The 23892-nt window shown below is 38.5% G+C and overlaps 2 protein-coding genes across 2 annotated transcripts in view; one reads left to right on the top strand and one right to left on the bottom strand.

Annotated features, from left to right (window-relative positions):
- The window catches only part of SH3PXD2A (SH3 and PX domains 2A), a 362190-nt gene that overhangs the window by 123138 nt on the left and 215160 nt on the right, over positions 1-23892 (top strand). The window lies entirely within an intron of this gene.
- LOC141521325 (cytochrome c oxidase subunit NDUFA4) lies at positions 1843-2263 on the bottom strand. The gene has a single exon (XM_074233785.1). It carries the CDS (start codon positions 2246-2248, stop codon positions 2000-2002), a length of 249 nt encoding a protein of 82 aa, XP_074089886.1. The 5' UTR covers positions 2249-2263; the 3' UTR covers positions 1843-1999.

A 23892-nucleotide genomic window follows, 5' to 3' on the forward strand; every position in this document is an offset into this window, starting at 1 on the left:
TATAAATGTTTACCTTTTTAAAAAAAGTTTTGAACAATGTCATGTCCACCCACTTCCTAGACTTTTAACTTCAGAACTGTCAGGTCCCCTGGAAACAGTGAGCATAATTTAGCTGGATGTTAGTTGCGTGGAACAGATTGCTTATATCAGAAGACTTTTTTCATTTTTAAAAATAATGTTTAATCTCTAATACATAGTCATGTCATACCACCCCACTCCCATTCTTCCTAAATCCTTCTTATTTTCCTTAGAAGTTATATTATATGATCATATATTGTTGGGTAAAAATACTGGAGATTTACTCTTTAAGTCATTTTGACTCCTATAATTAAGTGAGGATAGGAATTAGAGAAATCCTCCATGCATACTAAATAGTATTTATTTTATCTCATTTAGATCAGTCTGCATCATTTTATTGCTAGACTACAACCTAGAATCTAGGTTTATGTTTCTCTTTGCCTGTGGGATCTTAGGCAAATCATATCTCCTCTGTGGATCAGTTTTTCTTTCCTGTTAAATGAGGAGATTGGATGGTAGAGGTCCCTTCCAACTGTTAACATTGTGTGAGTTTTTGTGATAGTGTAAGGCTAGCCTTAGGAACAGGCACAGTATTAAAGGATTCACAGAAGCTCTTTGACCTCCCTCAAAAATGTCCCATTTACTTTACTGAAGCCCAAATCCTTTCAAATACAGGCTTAAAACCTCTCATTCCACAGGGAGAGATAAGGTGAATATTCATATTTAGCTGTCAGCAACTAAGGGTAGGTGCTTGTCCTGAGAAAAGATTTGGAGAGAACTATAGAATCTAAGTAGGAAAAGGAAGAGGCCACAAGGAAGCAAGGTGGGGAAGGGAAAGCTGAAGATGTGGCCCTAAAAGTGATAGGCAGAAAGTCAATCTTCCTTCAACCTCTATACCAGAGATGAAGCTGTGATTGATTTCGGCCTTCCTCCCTCCTCTTCTTTAGGTCAAACTGTTAGAGCAATATGGAAGAAGTTCTGTGCCCTTATTAACCCAAGGGTCTGATGTGTGTACAGAAGAGTGAGAAGAAAAGACCAACTAAAGAATGAGGAAACCTGTCCCAGAGTCCAACCTCCCTCTCCTTCCATAGCCTGTGAGGTGGTTTGTGGATCGTGTCAATGTTGTTTACTATCTTTTAGTTTATGGAAAAATGACAATTCCCCCAGATTTCTCATATCTCTTTCTAAATGACCTTGGCTTGGTTCATGGCCACTATCTCAGGGCAGTGGACAAAGTTGTTGGTGAGCAGATAGGAGCAGGTCTATGTTGGCACTGTAGATTCATCAGAGGCCCTGCAAACCAACCTGAACTGAAGCATCATTCATGGAACACATGGCTAGCTTTTGGCAATAACAGATTAAATCCTGTGTTCAGAAAACAACCCATTTCAGAATCTTTCCCACCTTCACTGCCCCAGGAATAGTGAGGGATTTAATTTCCCTTGAGAATGCAGAAGGATGCCAAAATGGATTGGCACTACAGTCAACAAGCAGCCCAGAGCATCTCTTAGTTTAAAAGTGATGTCTGTTAGTTTGAATGGTGTATTCAGAGGTTAGGATAGAGCTGGATAGAGGATTAAAACATCTCAGTTATCTCTGCATCTAGTAGAGAGAGAGAAGGGGGGGGGGGGGACTGAAGAGGCACAGAGAAAGCTCAGGATTTGTGTAAGAGAAAGAAATGAGGCCAGGGTACAAAGAATCAAGAAGGAAATTGGGTAGAACTTGGGAAGAATTTCTAAAGTCAGAAGACTTCAGGCAGAGACTGAAATGATAATCCCTTTTTCTATATATTGGGAAAGAAAAGAATTGAAGAGACAATTCTTTTTTTTTTTTCGTTTCACATTTTTATTCATCAGTTAAACCCAACATGATTACATGCAACATGAGGGAAAAAAATCAAACATTTCATAATTGTGTGTAGAATTGTGCGGATGGCTTTTGGAAGACCTTCATTCACAGCAGCTGAATGCCTCCTTTTCACTTAGAATTCTGGGCCTTCTTTCTTCAGTTTGCTGTAATCCACATTTACTGAGTAGAACTTGTACTGATCAGTGGGATTCAGCTTGTTCCATGGTTCTGGGTTATTCTTTCTGTCCCAACTGACGTCAGGGTTGAAGAGCCCCAGGCGCAGCACATACAGGGAGGCCCCGGTGGCCCCAGCTCCCAGGAACACGAACAGGGGGATCAGGCTTGGGTGCCTCTTGGCTTGGCTGATGATGGTGCGGAGCATAGAGGCAGCGGCTGCGGGCTTGGCTGCGGGCTTGGGGCTGTGCTGGTGGCTTGGCGCCCAATGTCACCGCAGCAAAGGAGCTGAAGAGACAATTCTTAATATATTCGGAAGAGAGAAAAAAATTTAAGATTTGGAAAGAAAAAACAAAAAAGTGATTGAGAGAGTTCATCAGTAACTACCACCACCCCACATGCCAATTTTGTCATTTTTACAAAAATTTGTATAACAATGATCTACATATATGTCAGTGTTAAAAAAACAAGAAAGGAATGAACATTTGCAAATTTTGTTTCACAACAGACCACACATCATCCTAGTCACACAATTGACTGAAAGAGAATTGATTGTTTCATTATATTTATTATTTGTTGTCCACTAAATATATATATGTATATGTATACATATATATTTAATACACCACAACCTGATTTAGTAGAGCAATATGCAACTTTAAAGGTTCTTTTCCAAAGATGTGTGTTGCCTATACACATATATTATGATAATAAAAAGTTCCTTGGTGGATGAACTACATAAATAATTTTGTTCAACAATCCTTCAATTTTTAGCATGAAGCAAAATATAAAGCAGGGAGGGTACTGTTCTGGGCAGCTGTTCAGTACATAATCCAAATGGAAGAATAATCTCTAAAAAAAATAAATAAAAAATAATGAATCAGCATTATTTAGCATTTCAGAGTTTGCAAAGAGCTTTACACATCATCTCATTTGATCCTGACAACAATTCTGTAACTAGGTACAATTATTATTCCTGTTTCATAGATGAGGTGACTGAGTCACGTAGAGATTATATATTTTAACTTTTGGTTCCAAAGCTAGGAAGTGTCTGAGGTCAGGATTTGAAACCAGATCTTCTTGACTCCAAAACCAGTGCTCTGGCTCCTGTTCCACCTAACTGACTTCATACAAATGGTGAGGTTCTTCAGTGCTCCTGTTTATAGATGTTATACAGTTCTAAATGCATCAAGTCCTGAAACAAAACGGAGTCCCCTAAATGATATTTCCATGAACTCAAAAGAGTTTAGTGTAATAATCCATACAGTCAAGTCAAGTGGATGAAGAATGTCTGCTGTCCAGATTTTGACTTGAAGTTGAATGGATAACCCATTGAGCAGCAGCATCAGTAGCCTTCATGTTGGACAGACTTACTGACAGAGAATGAACCAGACCCAGAATTGAATTCAGTAGGAGGAAAAGGAAAGGATCCATTATATCTGGGAAATTGGATAAGACCTGTGTGTAAAAAGTGGTATAACGGATGTCATCTAAGATGGCCCTGGAGTCAGGAAGAACTGGATTCAAATTCAACCTTAGATACATAATAGCTGTGTGACCCTGGACAAGTCACTTAACTATTTTCTGCTGCTGTTTCCTTCTCTATAATATGAGAATAATTATAGCACCTTCCTCTCCAGGTTGTTGTAAGGTTCAAATGAGATAATATTTGTAAAATGCTTAGCAGAATGCCTAACACATAGTAACTTTATAATGCTTATACCTTCCCACCTTCCCCTTTGTTATGTCCAAAATGAGAGGGATAATAGATGGAAAAACCTGTATCTTAAGCTGATACCTACCTAGCATGTAATCTCCAACTTGCTGGATGGATTCCCTTTGTAGAATGCATTTAATAACACAGGATGAGGAACTGAGAGGCAGAGTCATAACCTGGGAAAGAAGTAAGTCTTGTCAGTAAGGTATCAAATCCACTGAAAAAAGGGAAAGAGCAGGCTGCTGCCCATCTAAGCAGAGACTGCATGTTGTCTTGCCTTGAGGTTAACCCCATAGAATTTATATCTGGAAAGAACCTCAGTGATTTATCTTTTTAATTTTCTAAATGAAATAACTGAGACCAAAATAATGAGGTGATTTACCCAAAGTCTCTGAACTTGGATTTGATTTCTCTTGCTCCAGATCTTGTATTCTCACTAATAATAATACCACATTCCTTTTTAACCATAGAATCCCAAACTTTAATATAGTGAAATCATTTTGTAATGTCCTTAGAGGATTAGAACAACACAGCCATGAGGTGACACAGTGAATAATGGACTAGACTTCGATGTCAGATTGTTGACAACAAAGATAGGGAATCATAAACTGGCTGGTCCTCCCCAAACCTGAGACCTGGCAATGAACTGTCCTGTGAGGACCAGCCTGGAGAGTAACCACAAAACTGCAACACTACATGGAGACTGTTTTTTAATATGGGGAAGGGGCTTCTGTCTGTGTAAGCAGGGAACGCTTACCCTGATGAAATCACAGGTCCTCAAAGTACAAGAAAGTATATCAATATCTGAATTATTAGATACAAGTTCTAATATAATTGGGTCATATTGTACTTTCTATAGTGATTGTGAATTCTGGCATGGTCTCTTTTAACAAAAACACAGATGTGTGGGAACAAGAGAAGTAAAGAGATGATACTGCCCAGGCACTCTGTGAACATTAGTTGCACTCATAGATGCATGCACGCAAACACACATAGAGCTGACCTCCACCCCCTCCCCAATTCCTCCTGATTTTGGTAATTTGGTTCAGAAGATATGGATAAGCAGTGAATGATCTGTGGTCTGATCACCAGATTAGTGTGGGAGAAGTGATTGTATCTGGCTTCTTTTTCTGTGAATTTTGTGGACATGGCTATAAGCAAATTTCTCATCTTTTTCTTGCCTATGAAAGTAGTGAGACTAGTCAAAGAATACTTTTTAGCTGTTCTGTGTAAAATTGCTTTCATAACAGCTTTATGTGTCAAAGATAAGGAAGGAAAGCTAAGTTGAAAGGGTCAAATGACCAGAAACTCATTTGGCAGAGGAATTCTCTCCTATCTGGAAAAAAAAGACAGTCATGGGTTTTGTTCAGACCGAAGATAAAGCTGTATCCTTTTTTATTTTGTATCTGGAATAGGAAAAAAAATCAAGTAATGGATAGTGTAGAAAAACATAGTTTAAAGATTTTCTGGAGTTAACAGCCATTCTTTCTCAAGAAAGGGTCTAGTTAGCTGGATGAATCAGAACGGGTTAGTAACATGAAGTACTATCAGTAATGTGGTTACTATAATAATACCCTCATCAGAGAAGGTATTATGCTCTATGAGTAAGACAGAGGACAGTTTAGAGCACCCACCCCAAGTATTCCATGAACTATTTGTGCCCATAGTATGGAATGGTAGAGCATTCCAAGCTCATATTGGTCAGACCAGCCACGGTCAGATACATTCTAACTTGTCTCTAATATAGTGATGCTGTCTTGGTTGTCTTAGATAACAAAGGACAAGAATCACTACTATAACAATGCAGGACAGACATACACACACACACACACACATACACACGTGTGTGTGTGTGTGTGTGCTACCACCACTACTACTACCTCTATTATTTGTTTGTCCTTCATTTTTGAAGAAGACTATGATATCTGAGAGGTGATGCCATGACATGCACGTGAATTGGATTTCAGTGAGGGGATGTTGTGCTAAGTCACCAGCTTCACTTTTTCCTCCAGAGTCATCTGGTCCAGTGGTCAGATATTAATCAGGACTACTGGAGATGGCCCTGAATGTGAGGCAGAGTTAAGTGACTTTCCCAAGGTCACAGCTAGGAAGTGGCAAGTATCTGAGGCTGGATTCAAATTCTTGTCCTCTTAACTCCAAGGTGAGTGCTCTACCGCTGTGCCACCTAGCTTCCCTACTACTACTACTACTACTACTACTACTACTACTACTACTACTACTACTATTACTCCTTGTTGGTAGGTGGTAGGCAGAGCCTGATGAGAGTACCAAGCATCCTTCTAGTCATCCAGGCTTATGAACTTAAAATCCTTCTTGATTCTTCCCTTCCTCATCTAATCATTTGCTCAGTTTTGTCACCTTTTTTTGGCAAGGCAATGGGGTTAAATGATTTGCCCAAGGTTACACAGCTAGGCAATTATTAAGTGTTTGAAGTCTGATTTGAACTCAGGTCCTCCTGACTCCAGGGCTGCTGCTGTATTCACTGAGCCACCTAGGTGCCCAGTTTTGTCACTTTTGCCTTCACCATATCTCACATCCAACTGTTCCCTGCTCTCCTTGTTTCAACCTTTCATCACCTCTGGCCTTGAATGTTGCTTTGTCTTCCAATCTCTTTCCTTTTCAATGCATTCTCCACATAGCTGCCAGAATAATATTCCTTTTTAAATATAATTTTAAAATTTATTTTATTTTGAACTTAAATATTTAAAAAAAGAATCTTCACATACACAGTAGATCACAAAACTGTTTATGAAGCCATGAATCTCTATTTCAAAGCAAAGAATAATATTCCTCAAACAGAAATCTGATCAGATCATTCCCCTGCTCAAGAAACTTCAGTTGTTCCCCATTACCTCTAAGATAAAACACAGAGTTCTGTGTTTGACATTTGAAATACCCTTCACAATTTGGCTCCAGTCTCATTTTCCAGGCCTTTTTACATATTATTACCATTTACATACTTTACTTTCAAGTAAAACTCGCCTGCTTATTGTTGCCCAAATTTGGCATTCTGACTCTTACCTCTGGGGGAGTCTTTGGCAAGGCCATCCTGCCAAGAGTACTTTTTCTTCTTTTCTCTTTCTCTCAGATTCTCTATTTCACTTCAAGCCCCAACTTATTTCTTGATTTCTATAAGTAATCTTATGAAAACTGTTAGTGAATATTTCCTGTTTCTTATATTATCAGTTATATGCTTATCTCTTCATATTTTGTATTCTTTCAATAGATTTTAGGTGCCAGGAACTGTTATTTTGATTTTTTCCTTTATATTATCAGTGCCTGTTATATTAGCCTGGCATAGTTGACATAAGAAATTTTTGATTGGATTTCATTGGATCAAGTTTGTACATGTGAGAAAATCATGGACAATCTAAAAGTGAAAAAAGATTGAATTATATTTTGTTTAATAGCAGTGAAATAGAACTTGTTTGTAGGTGTGTTTTTCTTTAAATCTTGTTCTTGCTTTTTAGATGTTGAAATAGAGACTAATCAATAATTATGTTAGTTTTGTTTTTTTTTAAATAGGAAAATCTAATTGGTTTTATCTGGGTTGCATTGTAATTTTCTTTCCTCATCCATGATTAGGGCTGCTTGGTCATTTGGTTTGCAATTTAACTGAGGATAACCACTATAATTATAAGGTGTAGAGCCTTGGGGATGGGGAACAACTAGCCAGAAGTTGGCCTGAAAAACTCAGACCTCTTAAATAACTAAATTTCATAGACATCATTTCTCTGACCCAGACATGTCATTGCATTGACTCAACAGGGTAACATTATTTTGGGCTTTGGGGTAGGGTGGAGGGAGGGCAGGGATTATGAGCCAAAGGAAATGCCATTCTTTTCTCTGTAGCAATGTGGTTCATATTGCAGAAGTAAGACCATAACTTAATTCTTAGGATCAATGGAAGTGTCAGAAAATATTGCATTTGCTTTACTTGTTTAATCCCAAATTTTAACACTGTAAGAGTGATGGACAAGCTTTTTTTTGATCAAGTCTTGAGTGTATTAGCCTTGAGCTAGACCAGAACAGAGCCTACTCTATTTCCCTATCAGCCCAGGGGTGTTCCATTTAAGAATAGGATATCTCCATTGTACTAAGTTTAGGGATGGGTTCAAAGTCTCCCGAGGGGTACACTATGAACATCAGATTCTAGAAGAATCCCTTTGGGAAGTATGTTTCACTTAATGTGAGACTTTATCCTTGACTCTTTTAAAAAAAATATTTATTTTAAGGCAAATGGGGTTAAGTGACTTGCCCAAGGACATAGAGCTAGGAAATTATTAAGTGTCTTAGGTCATATTTGAACTCAGGTCCTCCTGCTTCCAGAGCCGATGCTCTATCCACTGAACCACCTAGCTGTCCAGACTTTGTCCTTTTAGTGTTACTTTCATTTATATCATTGAAATAATAGTGTGTGTTCTCTTGATTTTGTTTTCTTTGCTCTGTATCAGTCTATATAGTTCTTCATGTGCCTCATTTCTTAGGGTTCAGTAATATCACATTATATTTATATGCTTCTATTTTTATTATGGATTTATTATTATGTCCTTAGCATCTGTGGGAATGTAGGTCTGTCCTTGCTCAGTCCATCCTATGGGCTCTGAGATAGGTCTTGTTCCCTCCCTTTGCCTGTTTTTCTTGCCATAGAAAAGATAGCCCATTCTGTAGGAATAATAAAGGTGAGCTTATAACTCTAAAACCTAAAATCCAATGTCTACATCTATCTGGGTTGTCTTGGAACTTATTTCAGTGAGAGCAGAAAGGGAGACAACCCTAGGAAGTATTGTACTTTTTACTTTAAGTTTCCCAAGGACTTATCTTGGGCAGATTTTTTAAAAGTTGGCAATTTTCTTTAGAACCATTACCTCTGTATTCCTCTTCCCTTATTGATAATGTCCCTCTTTGTCTCCCTTTGTCCTATACTCTTTTCCTATGTCCTGTTCTTATAAGGATTTGCTCTCAGTTATCTACCAACTAATTTCCTTTGTTATTAGTTGTAATGACCTAGGGAATAAGCCTTCTTCAGGGATATTCACATTTTAGCAAGGGATTCTGATAGTGAAGACTCACCTGGTAGTCAGGAGATTTGGGTTCTATCAAAGAAATGAAAACTATTATTCATTATATGAAATTATTTTCTCGGGATTGAGGGAAATTATGATGATATAAAAACTTATTTAAAAACAATAGGAATGAAAGTCTATAGGCAGATTTTTTTCAGATGACGGGGAAAAAATTATAGGGCAGGCATCCTTTCAATTGCTTTTGAATTACATATATAGAGATGGTAGACATTGCCTCATTAAACCTTCTCATCATTGGTTCATTCATTTCCTTTTCCTAAGACTTGCTTTATCCCCAGTCTTTTTCCTTTGAACAGTGAAGTGACCAGTGTTTCCCTACTTCCTTCCCCCATCTTAGTGCCCAAGGCATCCTACCAAAAAGTTCTATCTTATCTAAGACCCTGACCTTGACTTTTGCCCCAAGGAACTTGGGGAGAGGAAGTTATTTTTTTTCACTGCCATGGACTGGAAAAAAAAAAGAGGTCTTAGAAAAAATTCAATGAACATATAAATAGAGATTTCATCTATAAATAACCCAGTCATGAATATTCCATCAGCAGAAATGCTTGCCTCACAGGGCACAGAGGTGATCCACTTCCTGAGTACAATAATTAATTTCTAATGCTATCTCTTCATAGATTTTTTTTTTTGGTGGGGATTCCTGGGTACCCTTGGGAGAGATTAGAAAAATTTTCTTTACTCGGCTTTTAAAAATACTAGATCCTCTCCCTTCTTCCTTTCTCCACAAACCTTTCTTTTTTTATTTATTTATTTAAAGCAATAGGATTAAATGACTTGCCCAGGGTCACACAGGCAATTATTAAGTGTCTGAGGTCAGATCTGAACTCAGGTACTCCTGATTCCAGGGCCCACGTTCTATCCACTGTGCCACCTAGCTGCCTCACAAACCTTTCTTTAAAGGAACTTTTATTGGTGGACAAAGTGACTGAGGAGAAGAGGGTTCTGGTCTTAGTTCTGCAGGACTTTAGGCAACTTTCTTGCCTTCTCTGTGTCTCAGTATTCCAGAGGAAGTTTGATTATATAATATCTAAGCTCTAACATTCTCTGATTTCTGTGGATCTCTAGTCTTTACTGTGCACAGAATTAATTAAAGAAAGATTCTGTATAATCCTAGGATAGATTTAGGAATTTAGGAAATTAGGATCTAGGATCTATCCCTAGGATAGATATAGGAATTTAGCAATTTAGGAAAAAAGAGAGTGATTAAGAAAGGTTTTATTTTCATACCAATTATTGGTTTGAATTTAGAACCCCTCAGCAAGACTCTTTTGGGTCATGGTGTCCATTATTCAGACCTTGGGCGTTCAGGACTTCTCCTACATGTTATACTATCTGGCCTAACATGAATGCCTTGGGAAGTCTTCTTGACCTCAAAAGAATTCCCCCCCACCTTTCTGCCACACTTCCTGAAATTCTGCTTTCAGGAACTCATTCCTATAGAGTCAAAAAACATCTTCAAACCTTTTCTTTCTGTTCATTCAACAAACATTTATCAAATACTTTATTTTTCCATAGCACTGCTAGATCCTGGGTGACATATAAAATTTACTTAAGGCAATATCTTTCCCCATATCTTTTAGTCCAGGAAAGGGATGAAATAAATACAGATAACTATAAATTGTACTATGTGGTATTAACGAATGATAATGATGGTTTTCTTATCTGGACATTCAATAAGGTTTGATCCCCAAGGCAAGGCAGGTACTGTGCTAAGTGCTGGGGAATAGGAGTCTGAGCAAAAAGAAAAATGGTCCTTATCCTCAAAGAACTTAAATTCTGCTGGAAAAGGATACCATAAAAGAGGGAACTAAAAATGGAGTTCCTGGAAGAAATTTATCAGTGGAAGAAGGCTGGTGTGTTAGAGGATGTCTCAGGGCTAACAGGGCAGCTGAGGCACAGTGGTCAAATTCTGAGAATCAGAAGTAGAACCCACTGACTTTACTATCATCTCGCTGATTTTTATTTTATTTATTTTATTTTATTTTATTTTATTTTACTTCACCCTGTTTGCATCAGGTTCCTCATTCATAAAATGAACTGGAGACGGAAATGACAAACCACTCCAGTATCTTTGTCAAAAAACCTCAAAGAGGATCAATGAAAAGTCTGATATACAACAACAAAATCCATACAAAATGTCATGAGAGAATTTATCACATGTTTTGTTAAAATCTAGGTAAGTTCTATCTACAGCATTTCTTCAGTCTTCTAGTTCTTTTTTTTATGTCTAACACTGAACTCAGTGACTACAGAACACAGTCTATGATTAATAAATACTTGTTGGTTAATTGATTGATTCTGTCAGAAAAGGAAATTAGGTCAGTCTGGCATGACCTGTTCTTCTCGTTGGCTGCATAGGACCAAAGATGCCTTTCTTAGATACTCACTCATCATCTCTTTAATCCTAAGTTCTAGAACTTTTAAAATTTTTTTTTAGTTCTAGAATTTTTTTCAGTAATTTTAGTCAATCTCACTGACCTATATCTTGCAGACTTCATTTTCTTCACCTTAAAAAAATTGGAGGATCATATTTTTTACTCCTGTATTACCTCTAGTTCCCCATGATCTTTTTTTTTCCAAATCAGAGTTCAGTGATTTATCTAGATTAATACATGTCTAAGGTCAGTTTTGAATTCAAATTCTTCTGACTTCAGGGTGGATACTCTATCCACTATACCAACTAGCTCTCCCTCCATGATCTTTTAAATATAATGACTTAACATGGATATCTTGCCTATTCTTTCAGTGCTTAAGGATATAGGTCATCTGGGCCAGGTAACCAGGGTTTCTCAAGGACTCTTAGTCTATGTACATCTTTAATTACCTTAGGAATCAATTTTTAATTAGTCATTTTTGTTTTGTTCTTTCCAGGCCAAAGGTCATTCTTCTTAGTTGACAAAACAGAAAGAAAGCAATTCTACCTTATCTTCACTGTAAATCATTAATATCCTAACTACTTTGAGAGGTGCTGCTGTGTTTTTTTATCCTCCTCTCCCCAGTGAGGCTGACAAGCAAACAAAACTCAACAGATTTCCCTTTTGACTTATCCTTAGCTTTCCTCTCAACTTATTTTGAATTTTAGTATTGCTAACACTATTTTCTTAGTACCAAAGCAGGATTCTATATTTATCTTCCATTACCTCTCCTTTTATTCCTATAATCCTTCTTATCTTTGATCTAATAATGAAGAGTGAAGGAAGACATTTAAAGCCTAGAGAATAGCTTAAACAAAGTCTTGGAAATGGGAGAATACAAAGCATGTTCATGTGCCTGGGAAGAACAAGATGGGACTAGAAAGGTAGAAAGTCAGATTGTGGAGGAACTTGAATGTCAGATAAAAGCTTTTGAACTTTACTTGGGATGAAGAAAGGAGCTAATAAAGATTTTTTGAGTAGGAGAATGCCATCTTAAACATACTTGTGTTTAATAAAATTTATTCATGTAGTCATTTAAAAGATGTTTTTGAATGAGGAAAGAATAGAGACAGACTGTTAGAAGACACTGTGAGAGGTATAGGATTGTGGCAATAGGATATAAGAGAGTGGATGTTGGGAAGATGGAATTGATAGGATTTGGGAATTGTCTGGATGTGAGGGATGAGACAGAGTTAAAGATAATCTCAACGTTTTGACTATCAAGAAACTGAGTGTCAGGCCACAGGTAAAAATAGTGAAGTTGAAAGGTCAAGGAGGGGAAAGCTTGATTCTGAATGCAACTTTAATGTGAGGTTCCACTGGATAACTCAAAGAAGTCATGTATAGGTAGGTAGTTGGATATATGAGTCAGACTTTGGAATGCAGAAAAAAGGTCAGAGATGGGGCTATAGATTTGTGTCAAAATGGTAATTAGAGCTATGGAAGTACACAAAGAGAGAAGAAAAGGTAAAAAATGAGCTCCTTGGAAGGACAGATACTGAAGCTGAAACTTAAATACTCTGGCCACATGATGAAAAGACAGGACTCATTGGAAAAGACCTTGATATTGGGAAGGATTGAAGGCAAAAGGAGAGGGGGATAGCAGAGGATGAACTGGATAGAGTCAGTGAAAGCAGCAAGAATGAGATTTGACAGACTCAAAAAGATAGTGAAGTATAGCAGATCCTAGCATGCTATGGTTAAGAAGATTCAAACATGACTGAATAACAAAAATTTTAAGAATAACCCCCCTTAGAAGTATGCTACAAACTATAATCCTCAACAATCCTCAGCAATTGAATGAATTTAACTAGATTTCTCCTAATTTAGTGGCAAATAGAGCACTGAGAAAATGCCAGTTTTAATTAGGAGGGGGGAGGGAAGAGGAGGAAATAGAAGAATTTGAGTTTGAGTCACTGGAAGGGAAGAGGTGAATGAATGGGAAAGCAAAGGAAGATCCTGGATCTACTGTAGAAGAAATAAAGCATGGTTGATAGAAGTATACTAAAGACGGAGTATCACTGAATTTGAGAGTTGAAAGAGACCTCGGAGGCCATTGGAACCATTATGTAAAACCTAATAATTAATGACCCAAATTTGGCAAGACAGATCTGCCCATTGTACTTCGACTGTGTGAGGAAATATTTTCTGATAACATAACAAAGGCTCTTTGAAACTTCAGTCTTCCCTCTTGTTTTCATCCCTGAGACCAAACAGAACAAGTTTAATCCCACTTTTAAATACTTGAAGATAGATATCATGTCCCTCTCCCTCTTTCCAGGCTCCTCTTCTCCATATGAAATAGTTCCATCATCATTTTCACTATCCTACTCTGAACTCTTTCTGAAGACCTTATCAGTGTATCTCTTAAACTTTGGTACCCAGAATTGCATATCCAGGATAGGTCTGATGAGTCTAGAGTACAATAGGCTTCTATATGAAATGAAATGGATCACAGAAAGAAAGAATCTATGTTCCATTCTATCTATTCCAAGATCACAGGATGTTTCTTAACTGCCATATGAATCATTGTTGATGTCTACTCAAACCTCCAATTCAATTTGATTTGTTGCATGCAAGGTGTAAGACTTTACTTGCTGCATTTCATCTTATTAGATTGAGTCCAGTGCTTGTTTTTGGTCCTTGCTCTGGTATGCATCCAATTATATTGTCATTTAATTCATATCTCTCCCATCTTCTATCCAAGAATATTATGAGATACTTCATCAAAAACTTTGCTAAAAATGTTTTTGTTATTTAATCTTTTTTTTTTCATTTGTGTTCAACACTTTATGACTCTGATTGGGGTTTTCTTGACAAAGATACTGAAGTGGTTTGTCATTTCCTTTTCCAACTCATTTTAAAGATGAGTAAACTGAGGCAAATTTGGTTAAATGACTTAGAGCTAGTAAGTAAGCCCCAGATTTGAACTTGGGAATGAATCTTGCCAACTCCAAGCCACTCTTTCTACTACACCACCTAGTATTCACACCATTCTTCTCATTTACTAGCTTAGAACTCTTTTCCAAAAAAGGAAATCAGAGGATGACCTCTTGTTAATGTCAGCCAAGTTGACTCTTTGTAATTACCACTTCCTTTTCTAGATATTGCCAACTATCTCTTTAATCATCTGTTCTAGAATTTTCTCAGTAATTGAAATTAAGTTCACTGGTTTATAGGATGCTAGGCAAGTTGACTCTTTGTAATTACCACTTCCTTTCCTAGATATTGCCAACCATCTCTTTAATCAACTGTTCTAGAATTTTTTCAAGAATTGAAGCTAAGTTCACTGGCTTATAGTTTTCAGATCATGTTCTTTCTTTCATTCCTTTGTTCGTTCATTCCCTCCTTCCCTAAGATCATACAGATAGTACTTAACTCCATTTCTGATCCTGAGTCAGGGATAGTTGCCCAGATTCCTGGTTCTGTTTCTGATTGAGAATCAAGAATACGTATAATTAAATGCCCAACTCTGCCATAACTCTTCCTTCTTTTAAATATTTCCCAGTTTTACTAAATATAGTTTTTTTCCTATACACACACACACACACACACACACACACACACACACACAAACACATTTGATTGCTTTGCTTCTTTATATCCCTAACTCTTAGCACAATGCCTAACACATAATAGATACTTAAAAAATGTTTTTTGGCTAACAGACCCTTGGCAAGTACTTCCCTTCTCTCAATCTCAATTTCTTCATGTGAATTGGATGATCTCTAGTTCTGGTTCTCTAATGGAGCTTCATTATATTACTATTTTAGGTCACTGGAGACCTTCTCCTGTTGACTATTCTGTGCCTCCCCCACCTTTCTGGGGATTGTGACCCACTTATAAATGCCCCCATCCTCTTTTCTGAAAGGAGTTTCTCTTTGGAGGAATAGGCATTGAAAAACTCTATGGCTTTGAAAGAAGGCTTTGATTCTTAGGCTTCTTGAGCCAAGGGGCCTGGGCGCCGGCCACACAGGGTTGTATGTAGTAAAGTCTGTTTGTGTCCTTATGAGGGTCACTTAGTCAATCATACTTTCCTGGCCCCACTCTGTCTGCAGCCCCAGGCTGGAGGAATGCGCTAGGGGGAGCCACCCTCAGCATGGAGGGGCTAAGGAGCGATGAATGAGGGCTCCTCTCTTTTCATACTAGGACAGTGGTCAGTTTTTTAAAAAGTGGCCCCAGGTCAGTATATATATATGTGTGTGTGTGTGTGTGTGTGTGTGTGTGTGTGTGTGTGTGTGTGTGTGTGTGTTTCTCCTTCTATATATGTCTTTTCCTTCTGTATTAGGAGAGATAAGATTTGCCATATCTTTGCTCTATCTCTTAGTCATTAGCTATATGGTTCCTTCTATATACACATCTATGGTTGTCTTTCAATGAAAGATATATTTCTGAAGCAAGAAGGGATTGCAGGGATCATTTTGAAGAGTGGAAAGAACACTGGACTGGAAAGCAGGGGACCAAAGATTTACTCCTAGCTGCTTCTAACTCACTTTGTAACTCTTTGTGCCTTTATTTTTTCTTCTGTTTAATGAAAAAAATAGATTGGATACTTTATAAGGTCCCTTTCTACTCTAGATTTTATAATTTTGGAAGAATTGCATATTAGTGATCTCTGGCCTATGGGTAATTGTGATTGAGAAGATAAATGTAAGAACAATGGTATCCCCTAATCCTAAACCTATACCTCTCTGGTAGAAGAGGACCTGTCACATAATTGAAAAAGCTGAGTGGCATAGTGAATAGAACTGGATTTGGAGACAGGAAGACCTGAGTTCACTTCTTGTTTCACACACTTATTCCCTATAAGACCCTAGGGACTTAACTTCTTGGCTTCAGTTTCCTTATCTGTAAAATGGGGAGAAATAGAGGACCTACCTCACAGGGTTGTTGTAAGATAAAATTAGATTAGAAATGATTGTTGTTGTTACATTTGTAAGCTAGACCAATTCTGTCCCTGCTATCTTATGTATCACTTTGGTTATTATGTGTGTCTTCTATCCTAGATCTTTAGAGGATATGTTTCTCTAGTTTGTTAAGTGTTTTTTTGGGAGACCATAACAACTTTTACTAAAGTCATGGAACAATGGGAAAGAACATTAGTTCTAGAATCAGGAGTTGTTGTTTAGTTGTATCTGACTCTTTATGATCCCATTTGGGGTTTTCTTGGCAAAGATACTGGAATGATTTGCCATTTCCTTCTCCAGCTCAATTCACAGATAAGGAAACTGAGGCACACAGGGTAAAGTAACTTGTTCACAGTTAGTACATGTCTGAGGTCAGATTTGAACCCAGGAAGATGATACTTCTTGACTTCAGACCTAATCTTTTATCTGATGTGCCACTCAGATGCCTCTAGAATCAAGGGACCTGAATTCAAATCCCATTTCTGATGCTTATTATCTGCATGACTTTAGATAAGTTATCTAACTTCCCTCAGCCTCAGTTTCCTCATCTGTAAATTGAGAGGGAGGGTTGAAATTGATAATTTCTAAATTCTCTTCTAACTCTAGATTAGGAATCTCTAAATCTGTATTAATGAGCCAGATATTTTCCTAGGTTCTTACTATCTAATGTGCTATGTCATATCTATTAAATAAGTCTATTTATCATATTTAAGATCATAGCTAAGATCTAAACTTGACTTTTTGGCTAAACTTTCCAACATAAGCATGAATTATTGGCAGAATCATGAACTTTGTTTTTGTTTATACTTTTGGTTAATATTTTGAATAAGAGTCTCCCTTAACTGTGGTTATTAGTGTTTGAAAGTATGCTCACATACACAAGGAAGCTTGTATTTTACAAGTCTCACCCCAGAAAGCTCCCAGACACTTTTTGCTAACAACATGAATTCTGCTATAAGACCTTAAATAGTTAGCTTTGGAAATGGAAATATAAACTAAGTCATAATTACTGAAATAGCCAACAGTTCTCTTTTGTGGTTATTAGCCAGTCTTTGGTTTTTAACTATTACCAGCAATGGAGTCTGCAAATTGGTAAGTTTGACTTCAATTCCTGTCAAAATTCTAGAATGTATCATTAAAAGGACATTTGGTGGGTGGCTAGGTGGCGCAGTGGATAGAGCACCAGCCCTGGAGTAAGGAGTCCCTGAGTTCAAATCCAGCCTCAGTCACTTAATAATTAATTACCTAGCTGTGTGGCCTTGAGAAAGCCACTTAACCCCATTGCCTTGCAAAAAAACCTTAAAAGAAGAAGAAGAAGAAGAAGGAAGAAGAAGAAGGAAGAAGAAAGAAGAAGAAGAAGAAGAAGAAGAAGAAGAAAGAAGAAGAAGAAGGAAGAAGAAAGAAGAAGAAGGAAGAAGGAAGAAGAAAGAAGAAGAAGAAAGAAGAAGAAGAAAGAAGAAAGAAGAAGAAGAAGAAGAAAGAAGAAGAAGGAAGAAGAAGAAGAAGAAGAAGAAGAAGGAAGAAGAAGAAGAAGGAAGAAGAAAGAAGAAGAAGGAAGAGGAAGAAGAAGAAGAAGGAAGAAGAAGAAGAAGAAGAAAGAAGAAGAAGAAGAAGAAAGAAGAAGAAGAAGAAGGAAGAAGAAGGAAGAAGAAGAAGAAGAAGAAGGAAGAAGAAGGAAGAAGAAGAAGAAGAAGAAGAAAGAAGAAGGAAGAAGAAGAAGAAGGAAGAAGAAAGAAGAAGAAGGAAGAGGAAGAAGAAGAAGAAGGAAGAGAAGAAGAAGAAGGAAGAAGAAGAAGGAAGAAGAAAGAAGAAGAAGGAAGAAGAAAGAAGAAGAAGGAAGAAGAAGAAGAAGAAGAAAGAAGGAAGAAGAAGAAGAAGAAGAAGAAGGAAGAAGAAGGAAGAAGAAGAAGAAGAAGAAAGAAGAAGGAAGAAGAAGAAGAAAAGAAGGAAGAAGAAGAAGAAGAAGAAGAAGAAGAAGAAGAAGAAGAAGAAGAAGAGGAGGAGGAGGAGGAGGAGGAGGAGGAAGAGACATTTGGTGAACATGATCATAAGCCCAGCATGGCTTCATCAAGAACTGGTCACGAGGTGGAGCCAAGATGGCAACAAGAGTGGAGGGTGTCCTAGGAGCTCTATCATAGATCTTTGAAACTAAGGACTTTAACTAAATTTTCGAGAGACAGAACACATAGAGGGACCCAATGAGGCAGTGCTCCTACTCAAGATAACCTGGAAAAGAACAGAAAGGCTCTGCTCCCCGGGGTTGGAGGGGCGCCCGCCAGAGGGGCAGCGCTCCAGAGTGAAAGAACTTCAGCCTCCTGGAGGCAGCCCCAGGGCAGTAGCACAGGAGTTTCCTGACCTGCACCCTGGGGAGCGTGGGGCACAGAGTGGGGGACCAGCAGGGGACCTCTGCCAGAGGAAGCATGTGGAGCCCAGCCCTCAGGGCACACAGCAAGCTGCTTGGCCACTGCATTCCAGATCCAGGAAACAGAAGCAGGCAGAGCCGGTAAGCAGGAACCCCCAGGGCATGAGCCCATTGAACTGAGGGAGGGGAGTGAAAGAGAGAGACTGCAGAGCTCTGTCCTCTGCCCCAGGAACAGGACTCTGGGGCTCTGACCACATTCAGATCCTGATCCCAGTCTAGGGCCCCCCAGAAGAGCAACAGGGCCCCCCCCACCTCAGCCCTGTGGCAGAGGGGGGCGCTTATGGTCATTCACAGACCAGGAGGGAGGACAGAGCCTCACACACTGAGACCCTTGTGGGAGTGTCCCAAAAGCTCTGGAAGCACCCCCAAAACAGGCGCAGGCTGGGAAAAATGAGCAAGCAGAGAAAAAAGAGGAACACAATTGAGAAATATTTTGCAAATGAGCCCAAGAAGGATCAAAATACTCAGTCTGAAGATGAGGAAGCACAAGCTCCTACATCTAAAGACTCCAAGAAAAACAGAAATTGGTCTCAGGCTATGACAGAGCTCAAAAAAGACTTTGAAAATCAAATGAGGGAGTTAGAAGAAAAACTGGGAAAAGAAATGAGAGAGATGCAGGAAAAACATAAAAATGAAGTCAGCAGCCTAGTCAAGGAAATCCAAAAAAATGCTAAAGAAAATAGCATGCTAAAAACCAGCTTAGGTCAAATGGATAAAACAGTTCAAAAAGTTATGGAGGAGAAGAATGCTTTAAAAATCAGAATGGGCCAGATGGGAAAAGAGATAAGAAAACTCTCTGAGGAGAACAAATCCTTCAGACAAAGAATAGAATTCAGGGAGACTGAAGAATTTGCCAGAAATCAGGAATCAATACTTCAAAACCAAAAAAACGAAAAATTAGAAGAAAATGTGAAATATCTCATTGAAAAAAACAACTGATATGAAAAACAGACTTAGGAAAGATAATTTAAAAATTATTGGAATACCTGAAAGTCATGATCAGGAAAAGAACCTTGACATCATTTTCAAAGAATTACTACAGGAAAATTGCCCTGATATCCTAGAAGCAGAGGGCAAAATAGAAATGGAGAGAATCCACCGATCCCCCTGAGAAAGAGATCCCAAAAAAACAAACCCTAGTAATATCATAGCCAAGTTCCAGAACTCCCAAGTCAAAGAGAAAATATTACAAGCAGCCAGAAGGACACAGTTCAAATATCATGTAGATGCAGTCAGGATCACACAGGACTTAGCAGCAGCTACATTGGAAGCTTGTAGGGCTTGGAATACAATATACCGGAAGGCAAAAGAGCTTGGAATGCAACTGAGAATCAACTACCCAGCAAGGCTGAATGTCCTCTTCCAGGGAAAAAGATGGACTTTCAATGAACCAGGGGAATTTCAAATGTTCCTGTTGGAATGGCCAGAGCTGAACAGAAGGTTTGATCTTCAGATACAGGACTCAGGTGAAGCATGGAGATTGGAGGAGAGGGGGGAAATATGAGGGACTTAATGATGATGAACTGCATGTATTCCTGTATAGAAAAGTGACACTGATAATACTCATACGAACCTTCTCAGTTAATAGAGCAGGTAGAGGGAGCTTTTATAGTTGAATCACAGGAGAAAGCTGAATTTGAAGATAAAATATGGTGTAAAAATGGAGTCATTAGAAAAAAAAGGGAAATGTAATGGGAGAAAGAAAAAGGAGAGGGGGAATAGGCCAAGATATTTCATATAATAAGATTTTTCTTTATTATAATGAGCTATTACAATGATATGGAAAGGGGGAAGGCAAGGGGGAGCAAGGGAATCTTCGCTCTTATTAGAGGTGGCTAGGAGAGGAAACAGCATATATACTCAATGGGGTATAGACATCTGGAGTAAGAAGGAGAGAGGGGGGGACAGGGGGAAGGGGGGATGTGAGTGATGGAGGAGAAGATGGACCATGGAGGGAGAGTGGTCAGATATAACACATTTTCTTTTTTACTTATTGCAAGGGGCTGGGATTGGATGGCCTGTCTGGAACCACAGGACCAGGTAGATTCTGGGCCTAAGGGGTGGTATAGGGGCTCGGGGCCTCTTGGCCCCAGGGCCAGGGATCTTTCTGCTGCGCCACTCAGCTACCCTAGAGCAGAGTCAGAGTGAAAGGAGAGAGAAAATATAGTACATGGTAGTGGAGAAATACAAAAGGAGGGAGCTGCGATCAGCAATGGCAACGCTGGAAAAATATGGAAGTAACTTTTGTGATGGACTTATCATAAAGATGTGATCCACCCACGACAGAGTCGTTGGTGTTGGAAAAAAGACTCAAGCACATCTTTTATTATTATTATTATTTTTTTTGGGGGGGTGCAGGGCAAGTGGGGCTGGGTGGCCTGCCTGGGGTCACATAGCAGGGTGATCCTTGGGTGTCTGAGGCCGGATTTGGACCCGGGTGCTCCTGGCTCAAGGGCCAATGCTCTGTCCACCACCCAGCCACCCCTACTATTATTACTATTTTATTTTATTTTGGATCTTTTTTTTCTTTTTTTTTGGCTTTTGCAGGGCAGTGGGGTTCGGGTGGCTTGCATATCACACGGCTGGGTGATTGTTGGGTGTACAGGGCCAGATGTGGGCTCGGGTGCTCATGGCTCCAGGGCTGGTGCTCCGTCCATTGCTCCACCTGGCCATACCTATAATTATTACTATTATTTTTTTTAATTTTAATTTTTTTCTCTCCCTTTTACTTTATTGCTGAAGCAAGTCTATATTTATGGGGGAGGGGTATCTCATTTACTCTTAAACAAGAATATTTTACTAATGTAAAAATAACATTAATTGTACAAAATGAGAATAAATATTAAATTAAAAAATTAAAAAAAAAATAAATAGAAAAAAAAGAACTGGTCACGCCAGACTAACCTCATTTCCTTTTGTGATAAGAGATTAGATTTAGATAGATTGGAGGAATGGTATAGATATAGATTATCTTGACTGTAATAAAGCATTTGTCAAAGTCTGATGCACTTTTATGGAAAAGATGAAGAGACATGGATTAGAGGATGATCTTAGCCTTTCTTGGTTCAAATAGCTTAAAAGGAAAGCTTTTGTTTTTCATTGCCAGCCTTAGCTTATTATGTGCTTTAGGAATACCAATAATGTATTTTCAGAGCCATTCTACTTTTTAGCATTCTTGCTCCATTGTTTTCCTTCTCTCTTCTTTTCAGAGCTTTGACCAAGTAAGGGTTTTAAATGTACATCCAAACCAGTCTTCTGAGATAGCTCCACTTTTTTTTTCCTGATTGAATTTTTTTCCATGTAAAATTTTTATTAGATGAATTTGGAACTAGTTGAATTACCTGACCCACAGTGTTGCCATTAATGGTATAATTTCAATTTGTAAGGACTTCTCTAATGGTGAACTCTAGGGATCTGTGTTAGGTTTTGTGCAATTTAGCATCACTATCTGTAGATCCTGAAGGCTTTGCAAACTGCCTGGTTGCTGTGGGTGTTTGTGGAACTCAGGTGCTGGGATATTCCTGGATGAAGTTTTACACATATATATATACATATATAAAATGGGTTTCCTCTCTTTTCTCATTGATTCTGAACTTAATGGTTTTGGTTGGTAATTAGCAGATGACTTCCAAAGTTCCAGTGCAAACAGATGTTTCCTGTAGTTATTGCTCTTGAAAAGTTCTCAAATAGAATTTAATTTAGAGATGACAGTAGGGAACAAATATTTATTAAATGTAACTGTGCTGAGAACTTTACAGATAAGTCACTTGAGATTCAGAACAATCTGAGGATGTAGGTACAATTATCATCTGCTTTTTATGGTTGGGGAAATTGAGGCAGAAATATTAAATGATTCACCCAGAGTCATACAGCTAGTAAAAATTCTGAGGCTGGATTTCAACTCAGGTCTTCTAGACTCTTAAGTCCAGCCCTTTGTCCACTGAGCTCCATCTTTTTACTGTACAATCTAACTGCTCTCAGTTTACCAGTCATTTTGTATCCCTTCCTAGTCTTCCCACTAAGAAACATTCTCTTGCTGTGATCCTGTATTTCCTGGTGAAATATAAGACAAGGGAAGGGAATAAGTTTTCTTTCCACTCTTTGGGAGTCCATGAACTTCAAGTTAAAAAACCTTGCTCCAGTCCAAGATTTTCATTTTTACAAATAAAAACTAAGGTCTTCAGGAGTTAAAGTGACTCATTGCAAAGTATGGGCAATAGTAATAGAATCAAGATTTGAACTCATGTCCTTTGATTTCCAAAATAATTGTCTTAGACATTTTTATTGCTGGTGAATCTTTGGGATGTCTGGCACATGGGTAGGACTGTGGCTGGGGGAGGGGATGTCTGCTTAGTCTCTCCCCCCACCCTTTCCCTCTAGCAGAAGGCATTCCAACTGAGATTATGCTTATCAGCAGCAGATCCCTGGTGTCCTAGTCTGGCCATAGGATGTGGTTCAACAGATTGTTTTCCCCCCTCCCCCTTCTTCCTTTCCCCTTTATCATAAGGAACCAGTCATTCCCCCTCCTCTCCCTGACCTACCCTTTGGAAACCAATATTTTTTCTACGGCAGGTAGAGGCTTAGAGGCTGTCTGAGCATTCTACCAGGACTGATTTCTTTTTTATTATTTTGATTTTTTTTTAATTAAAGATTTTCTTTGAGTTTTACAATTTTTCCCCCATTTTACTTCCCTCCCCCTACCCCCCCCCAGAAAGCAATTTGTCAGTCTTTACATTGTTTCCATGTCATACATTGATCCAAATTGAGTGTGATGAGAGAGACATCATATCCTTAAGGAAGTAACAAAAAGTATAAGAAATAACAAGATCAGACAATAAGATATCTGTTTTTTTTTTCCCCCTGAATTAAAGGGAATAGTCCTTGAACTTTGTCCAAACTCCACGGTTCTTTATCTGGATACAGATGTTATTCTCCATTGCAGATAGCCCCAAATTGTCCCTGATTGTTGCACTGATGGAATGAGCAAGTCCATCACAGTTGATCATCACCCCCATGTTGCTGTTAGGGTGTACAGTGTTTTTCTGGTTCTGCTCATCTCACTCGGCATCAGCCCATGCAGATCCCTCCAGGCTTTCCTGAATTCCAGTCCCTCCTGGTTTCTAATAGAACAATAGTGTTCCGTGACATACATATACCACAGTTTGCTAAGCCATTCCCCAATTGAAGAACATTTACTTGATTTCCAATTCTTTGCCACCACAAACAGGGCTGCTATGAATATTTTTGTACAAGTGATGTTTTTACCCTTTTTCATCATTTCTTC

Source organism: Macrotis lagotis, chromosome 4, assembly GCF_037893015.1.
Source record: "Macrotis lagotis isolate mMagLag1 chromosome 4, bilby.v1.9.chrom.fasta, whole genome shotgun sequence".
In the NCBI taxonomy this organism is placed as follows: Eukaryota; Metazoa; Chordata; class Mammalia; order Peramelemorphia; family Peramelidae; genus Macrotis; species Macrotis lagotis.

What these genes read in the sequence shown, in the direction of transcription:
- LOC141521325 (XM_074233785.1), bottom strand. Translation starts at nt 2,248, where the DNA reads ATGCTCCGCACCATCATCAGCCAAGCCAAGAGGCACCCAAGCCTGATC.